This window comes from Vespa crabro, chromosome 7 (assembly GCF_910589235.1).
Source record: "Vespa crabro chromosome 7, iyVesCrab1.2, whole genome shotgun sequence".
NCBI lineage: Eukaryota > Metazoa > Arthropoda > Insecta > Hymenoptera > Vespidae > Vespa > Vespa crabro.
In genome coordinates this window covers 9254361-9263905 of record NC_060961.1, presented here as the reverse complement: position 1 = coordinate 9263905, position 9545 = coordinate 9254361, and the positions used below count along the sequence as shown (strand labels likewise).

The 9545-nt window shown below is 35.7% G+C and overlaps 1 protein-coding gene across 1 annotated transcript; it reads left to right on the top strand.

Annotated features, from left to right (window-relative positions):
- Window positions 1-6227: 6227 nt before the first annotated feature.
- On the top strand, window positions 6228-6899 carry LOC124425653. The gene is made up of 2 exons (XM_046966255.1): window positions 6228-6285; window positions 6385-6899. The coding sequence occupies exons 1-2, from the start codon at window positions 6228-6230 to the stop codon at window positions 6897-6899; spliced, it is 573 nt and encodes a 190-aa protein (XP_046822211.1).
- Window positions 6900-9545: the final 2646 nt, after the last annotated feature.

Below are 9545 nucleotides of genomic sequence, written 5' to 3'. Positions count from 1 at the left end.
TTGCCGCCTTGTCGGCTGCCCTGATTATATGCTCTCCGAAATTGAGCTTGCTGTCGAGCATTACTCCAAGATATTTTACCGCCGACTTAATTTGGACCGTCGCGTCTCCTACAGTGAAGCTCGGCAAGGTTTTGATGAGCTCCTTCGTAAGTAGCACAATCTTAGTCTTCTGGGCTGCTAAGGAGATCCCGTGGTCTTCCATCCAGGAGATGACTGCATATAACCTGGTTGAACAGCAGCAGTGCCTCCTCCGTGTCTCTTGCGGTTATAACATCTGCAATGTCATCTGCGTACCCAATCATGAAAGCACCTTCAGGGACTGTCATATGTAGGATACCGTCGTAGAAAATATTCCAAATATCCGGTCCCAGTATGGAGCACTGGGCTGTCCCCGATGTCAACTCCAAACTTCTCGGACCATCGCCTGTATTGTATTCTAGGACGCGCTCGTCCAAGTAGTCCCCGAGTATTCGGAGTAGGTACTCCAGGACACTGAAATTACGTCTGAGCGCTCCTATTGCCAAGTCCCACCAGACAGAGTTGAAGGCATTTCTCACATCAAAGGTGACCAGCAGAAACAAAGGGCGGAATAGTTGATTCCCGCGCTCCGTCATTTTAGCGGCCGTGACAACCTCCTGGACTGTTTGGATGGTAGAGAGGCCGGATCAAAAACCATACTGGCGGACAGCAAGACCGCGTGTAGCCGTGGCCTAAGCAGCTTCTCCAGGAGCTTGCCAGCCGTATCGAGCATACAAATAGGCGTATGACGAAGCGACAATTGCTGGCCTTGCTAATGAACACAAGTCTCGCATTCTTCCACGGGGCGGGGAAGATTCCCTCCCTGAGGCACATGTTGTACATGTTTAGCAGGAGCTTGGGGTGAATCTGCGCGACGGCTTCAATACTTCCGCTGGAAGGCCGTATGGTCCTGGAGCTTTCTTGTTCCGCATGGAAGATACGGCCCTGAGTAGTTCGTCCTCCGTAAATTGTGGCGCTTCGGGGCTGCCAGGCACAGTTGTGCCAATCTCTCTCCGCCTGTGAGGGGAATAGGGTATGAATGATGTTTTCCAAAGTTCTCTCGTCCTGTATGATTCCCTGTGTGTGCTTCTCCAGATTGCGAATGACGATGTTACCCTAAACCCCTCAGATTCTGGTCGATATCCAGGCACAGCTCCTTCCACCACCGTCGATGACTGGCCTTGATGGTCCTCTTGATGATTTTTTGGCCGCTTGTTACTCTGCGGCCAAGGGAGCAGCGTCGAGGTCGCGTCTCTTCGCTTGTGCTAACCGGCGAAGCCTTAAGCACTTCTTGCGAAGATCAACGATCTCGTCAGTCTACCAGTATGAAGGACGCCTTTGCCGTTTCGTGCTCTTCTTTAGCACCGCTATCGTGTAAGCCTTTTGGAAGAGCTGCATAGTTGCTGCAGAAATCATCCTGGCATGTGCAGTTGGAGATAGACTAACGGAAGCAATTTGATGGGATCTTCAACCTTCATCTATGACTGAAGACAGCCTCTCTCGATCCATTTTTGCGATGTTCCACCGAGGGGATCGCGCTGCACTTGTCACGGCTGGCCTCCTATCATGTACATCGAATAAGATGTACTGATGATCGCTCCCGGTGTAATCTTCAATCACAAGCCAGCCTGCGACTCTTGCCAAAAGGTGTTTGTTGGCTAGAGAGACTTTCGGGATCGTCTCTCTGTAGCTAGGCCTAAGGAAGGTTGACATTGAGCCTGTGTTGAGCACCGCTAGCTCCAGTCTCGACACCACCTCCATGATTCGTCTTCCTCTGGAGTCCGGCCCGGCCTCCCCCATTCGAGATCTTTGGCCTTGAAGTCTCCAGCCACAATGAGTCCCCCTTGCTTTTCTCATAGCGCGTCTTCCAGACCGTCCAATTTGGTCTGGAAGTAGTCTCTCCGGTCATTCGGGGTAAGATATACTCTGACATAAGTCATCGAGTTATGTCTCACCCAAACGGAACCGCATCTGGATCCTTCATCCGACACATGTATATGTCGGAGATCTGGGATCCAGATGGCAGCGGTGCCCAATTTGTCGGCGTATCATCCTGTCGGCGTACTACTTTGTCCTTTCCTGGTACTGTTCGCTGATTAGAACAATATCAGCTTTTTTCTCAGAGCAGAGATAGGTTAAGAGATGGTGCGCCGTCCTGCTCCTATTGAATTTACCCTGCAGTACTCTCATCCTTTTTTCTTGTTGGCATTTGCTAGGGCCTCCTAGAAGGCTTTGCATGCCCTTGATCCGGCCAGGTGCTTCTTAGGTGCAGCAACGCTATTGGAGCACAAGGAGTAAGTGGGCTCGCTGACTTTACAGTCTTTGATCTTGTGCCCCGTTCTGCCGCAGAAATAGCAACATTTACTGCGAACAGGGCCCTTGCAGGAAGCGCTATGATGGCCATAGTCGAGACAGCGGTAGCATCGCCTCACTTTTGCTCTTCACCTGACTTTGCAGCTGACGAAGCAGAGCAGCACTTGACCGAACTTCAAAAACTTCGCAGCTGCTTCCTCTTCTATTTTGATGAGGGCCAGGCGTTGCTGTCTCGCATTGGGGTTCGTTATTTTAACTTCGAGTTTCCCAGCGTAGTCTGGCAGTGTCCTCTTTAGGGCCTCCTCGACTTCTACTACCGATATGCAGCAGTAGCAGTCCCGTACCTCCTGCTTAGTTCTGGGGACCAGTTCCGTGATGCTGCTCGTGTCTCCTACTTCTTTCCTCAAGGTTTCTGCGAATGAGACCTTGATCTCTTGAGTTTGAGGAGAACCCCTTCCGTTCTGGTCTGCCAGACCGATCTATCGTCTACCCCTGCAGCGCTGGTCTTGATGCGCTGGTGAATGGCTCCGACTATATCTGCGTAAGTTTTACCTTGCGCTGGTTTCAGGAGGATCGCGTCCGGTTTCGTTCTCTTTCTCAGCCTGTCCACCGATTTGCTCGGGTTCTTTTTCTCCTGCTGTGGGGGTTTCGTCGCCTTCCTCGCGGGTTTTTCATAATTTTCTTTCTTCTTGTCAAACTCCGTCCACTTGGTGGCTACGATCGTCGTCGCCTCTTGCCTCGCTCTTTTGAGGCTTTCTTCAGGCAACTGCAGCGGGCTTATGGCTACTCTTTTAACTGCTCCAGCATCTGTTACAAAGTTTGCCCATGGGCTCTGAGAAACTCGGGCGAAGATCCTCGCTCACATATTGACCTTTGCCCGAGATTTGTACAATGATGTCCTCCAGTTCTGGGAGCCCTTGCAAATCGCATTATTTACTTTTGGCTGTCTAGTAACAGCCGACCTCATTTTGGCAAGGAGGACTTTCGCTTGCACGAATCTCTCTTTCTCTCTATCTTGTGGTGTCCCCTTCGCAAGCTGGATAGGTGACGTTAAGCCAAAGAGCCGCTCGCTATCAACGGACCTACCAGCCCTTTGCCACTCCTCCATTCGACTTTCTCCATATCTTAACCTTCCTGGCGCTTTCGAAACACCGCAGGCCAGGTCTCCTACCTGTGATGCCCTTCCTGATGCATTATCCAGAGCTGGGGCCAGGTTGCACATCCCAAGCTCTTGGTAGTTGTTGGATGACGATAGGGGGAGGCCTGGACTACGACCACCTGACACCGTGGGTTTCCCTCTCACGTCCGCTTTTGCCTTTCTCCTTACTATAAATCATAAATAATTTATTATTCGGAGGCAAACTCCCCAAAGAAAAGGAAAGAAACGGAAGGAAGCTTGAAAGGGAGAGAGAGAATAAAAAAAGATATGACAGAAGAACAAAAAGAAGGAATAGCCGTACGAAAACATTCACACGCCATTCACACAGTCATTTTTAGTCGCCTCTTACGACAAGCAGGGAATACTGTGGTAGTATTCTACTTCCCCATACCCACAGGGGGGGAATAATAATAATAATAATGATAATATCGATAAAAATAATATTAACAATAATGAAGGTAATATTGATAATAACTATTATAATGATAATAACGATAATAAAAATAGTAACGATAATAACAATAATAATAATAATAATAATAATAATAATAATAATAATAATAATGATAATAATAAAAATAAATATAATAACGATAATAACGATAATAACGATAATGATAATAATATTAAATATAATAACGATAATAGTGATAATAACCGTAATGACAATAATATTAATAAAAATGATAATAGCGATAATAACGATAATAACAATAATAACAATAATAATGTTAATAAAGATAAAAATAATGATAATAATTAGAATATTAAACATAATAAAAATAATTATAATAATAATAATAATAATAAAAATAATAAAAATAGTAATATCGATAATAACGACAATAATAACTATTATTCCAAAAATAACGATAATAACGATAATATCAATAATAACAATAATAACAATAGTAACGATAATAACGATGAGAAATATAATATTAATAACATTAATACTAACATTAATAATAGAAATAACTATTATAACGATAATAGTATATATATAATAATAATAATAATATCGATAATTACCATATAATAATAGTAATAATAATATTAACGATAATAATGATAATAATAATAATAACGATAATAATAAAAATAACTATAATCACTATTATAAATATGATAATAGCTTTAATAAAATTAATAATAATAATAAAGGTAATAACGATAATAAGTATAAAAAATAGAATAATAGAAGCAATAATAATAATCGGATTAATTTAAACGATAATATCGTTGTTAATAATAGTACCGATAATAACGATAATAACGATGATAACGATAAGAACGTTAATAACGACAATAATAACAATAATAATAATAATTACGGCAATAACAATAATAACTATAATAACTATTATAACAATAATAACGCTAATAACGATAATAACGATAATAGCAATAATAATTATTACATTAATAATAACAATAATAACAATAATAAAGATAATAACCTTAATAATAATAATAAGAAGAAGAACGATAATTACGGTAATAACGATAATAATATTAATATGATAATAATGATAATAAAGATAATAGCGATAATAACGATAATGAAGGTATTAACGATAATAACAATAATAACAATAATAATGATAATAACGATAATAACGGTAATTATAATAATATTAATACCGATAAAATTAAAAATAATAACGATAATATCGTTTATAATGATAATAACGATTATAATAATAATAATAACGATAATAAAGGTAATAATAATAATAAAAACAATAATAACAATAATAACGATAATACTAACGTTAATATTAATAATAATAATAATATTAATAATAAAAATAATAACGATAATAACAATAATAATAATTATAATATTAAGAATAATAAAAAGTGTAACAATATTAACGATAATAACTGTATTAATAATAATAATGCTAATAACGATAATAATAATGATAATAATAATAATAACGACAATAACGACAATCGCAATAATAACGACAAGGACGATAATAATGATAATAACGTTAATAACGATAATTATAATGGTAACGATGATAACGATAATTATAACGAAAATAACGGTAATTACGATTATAACTAAAATAACGATGATAAACATAATGACGATAATAACGATAATAACGTTCACAACTATAATAAACATAATAACGATAATAACGAAATAACGATAATATCGATATTAAAGTTAATAACGATAATAATAACTATAATAATGATAAGAACGATAGAAACTGTAATACTAATAATAATAGCGACACTAATAATATAAATATTAATTATTATATTAATAATAACAATTATGAGGATAAAAACCATAATAACGATACTGATAAATCTGATCTTACCTCGGAATTTTATTCCTACCATTGTAACACACAATTTCAATTGCAGAATGGAAGAGTCGCTGAAAGAAAGCACTACCCCAGATGGCAGCTCTGAAGAGAAATCCACCATTACGTTATGCAATGCATCGGAACTTAGTGTATCGGGAGTACCAAAATCCGCAATAAGGATTAGTCGGAGCATCCTTGGAATTCTTCCAGACTTAAGTTGAAAACAGAATTTTTTAGCGGGCACTTTAAATGTAAATTTTTTGCCGAAGGTTGGTAATCAAAAGGAATTAGAACTAGTTCTGGATAGAAACGATATACAAATTTTAGCAGGAGACAAGAGTTTGGATAAAAATGTGAGAGAAACAAAAGATTAGAGTATCTTTAAAGGCAAGCCTGCGATTAAAATTATGAAAGGAATGCCAATCTTGGGAACACCCTTTTATATCCATAAGGGATTATTAAACTGTGCAACTGAATTCAAATCCCGCTCAGAAATGATGTCTCTTTTAACAATGAAATGCAAAAATAAATTATACACTTTTATTAATTGTCATGCACAAATAGATAAAAACAACAAGAAGCCAAATAAAGCAGAGGAATTCTGGGACCTCCTGGACGCTAAAATGTCTAAAATTCCTAAATCAAATGTAGTGATATTACTTGGAGATTATAATCCCCAAATAGGAAGAGAGAGGATTCATGGACCAATAGTGGGAGAATATGCTGCACACCAAAGAACAAACAGAAATGGGATGAGATTGATTACTATTTGTAAAAACTTTCAAATGAAGGTAATGTCGATTTTCTTCAGGAAATTGCCAAGAAGAGCTGAAATATGGATTCCTCCAAAATCTATACTAGGTGAATTTCAACTAGATCATGTAGCTATATCCAAAAGAAACATGAAGGAAATTATGAATGCCAAAGTAGTAAAAAGCAGAGAACTTGATTCCGATCATTATTTGTTTAAAATCAAACTCAAATTCTTAACCAACAGAGATCACAGAATAGGGAAAAAAATAAATAAGTACAACACAAATAGATTCCAAATTACACAAGAAACTTTGGAAACATTTTAGGAAGAAATAAAAGTAACTCATTATGGGAAGTGGCAAAATTTATCAAAAGAAATAACGAACACAACCCAGAAATATTTGGGCTACCCAAGCATAGAAAAAAACCTTGATGGAACCAAATAAGTAAAGATGCATTACAGGAGAGAACAAAACAATGGAGAAAGTGGAAATGCTCGAGGAAGACCGAACACCATGACCTATTCAAACAACAAAGGAAAGACACTGCTAAAATAATAAGGGGAGTTAAAAGATCTTTCGAAATCTCATAACTTATCGACATGCAAAACAACTTTGTTAAAATTAATTCACGAAATTTCTATCAGACTTTTAAGAGTCAATTAAAGGGTTATCAAGCGCCTAGCATGGGCTTCAAAGATGAAAATGGTAAACTTGGCCTAAGCAATGCTGAGAACTGTGAAATACTTGCGAAACATTTTGATCAACTTTTAAACAGCCCTGAATCAAAACATAAATTGGAATTCTCTGGAACAACTGAAAATCTGGAAGATTTACCACCCAATGCTGAAGAAATTAAGGAAGCAACTGGGCGGGTATCAAGCTGGATTTCGAAAAGTTAGATCTTGTTCAGAACAAATTTTTAACTTAAAATCCATAATTCGCCATAGGATACTGAATTCAAAGGACATAGTTGTAACTTATATAGATTTTAAAAAGGCATTTGATTCGATTGATTGGGAAACCATAAATAAAACAATACGTGAATTTGGAGTTAAGAATAAATTGGCAATCTTAATACGTGAAGCACTCACAGACATGATTTCAAAAGTAAAATTTATGGGTGAGATATCTAAACCTATTGAAATAAATACAGGTGTAAGACAAGGTGATGGTTTATCACCTCTTCTGTTCAAGTGTGTTCAAGAAAAAATTGTCAGAATTTGGAAGGTAAAGCTAAAAGAACAAAACATTTCGCCAGTAACTTTGGAGAGAAAAAACAAAGGCATTGAAATAAGGTGCCTAGCATTTGCAGTCGATTTTGCTATAGTGTCAGACAATCTAAAAAGTGCAACAACACAAATCAATCTCTTGGAAGAAATAGCTAACAAAGCAGGTTTGAAATTCTCCGTAGAAAAAAAACTAAATTTATTACAAACATCAAGAACGCTCAAAAATTTGTAACTACAGATATTGGTCCAGTGGATAAAGTAAAGAAATTCAAATACTTGGGAGAAATAATTCAAGAAAATGGTTTAGAAAAATCTGTAGTAGAAGAAAGGGTACGCATGATTGAAAGGGCGTACAGTATCATTACGAATTTTTACAACAAATAGTGTTTATCTAAAAATCTTAAAATAAGGCACTACGCTACAGTAGTGAAACAGGAATGTTTATACGCGGGTGAATGCTTGGTACTAAATTATAGATTGGATAAACCAGAAGCACTAGAGAAGAGAATCATGAAGAAAATTTTAGGTTCAGTGAAAACAACAGAAGTATAGAAATTAAGATCTAATAATGAAATATACAGGAACATAGAAGGCATAACAGAAAGGATAAGGAAAAGAAGACTGCAATTCTTTTGTCATATTTACAGAATGGATGATTCCAGATTAACAAAAAGGATACTCATGTACTTTTGGAAGAAAAAGGCAACAACTTGCTGGATTCAAGAGATAAATAGAGATCTAGAAAAAAATATTATAAGTGAGGAAGATACTATAGTCATAGATAATTTTATATACAGGGTATTAAACATGGAAGGATTCCAAGGAAGATTGAAGAAAAAACCAGATGCAAAATGGTCTGAAGACAAAAAGAAACAGCATAATGAAAAGATGAAGAAATATTGGAGTCAACGGAAGAGAAAAAAGCAACGTGTGAAGAATTGAAATTGGCACGTGTTCCTTAGCAGGCTTCATCGGAAGAAGAAGAAGATACTAATAGCGATAATAATAATGATAATAATAACGATAAAAATAATTATAATAATAAACATAATAATAAAGATAATAATAATGATAAATATAACGATAATAAAAACGATAATAATAATGATAATAATAATGATAATAATAACGATAATGATAACGATAGTAATAACGATTATAATAAGTATAATAATAAACATATAAATAACAATAGTAATGAAGATAAATAATAACAATAATAATAACGATAATTATTAGGCTAATAATAACGATAATAATAATGGTAATAATAACAGTCATCATAACGGAAATAATAACAATAATAACAACGGTAAATACAACAGTTATAATAATTGTAACAATAATAATTATAATAACATTACCGAAAATAATAACGGTAATAATAAAAGTCATAATAAAGGTAATAATAACGATAATAATTAAGATAATAATTACGATAATAAAACCGATAATAAAACCGATAATAATAACGAGAATAATAAAGAAATTAATGACCGTCGTATTAAGGGTAATATAAACGGTATTAATAACGAAAATAATAAAGATAATAATAACAGCATTAATAACGATATTAATATCGATTATAATAACGATAATAATAATGGAAAGAATATGGTAATATCAACGAAAATGGTAACATTAATATATACGATAATAATAACGAGGGCTGTAACGTTAATAAAAAAGATAAAAATAATGATAATAATAACGATAATAATAACGGTAATAATGACAATAA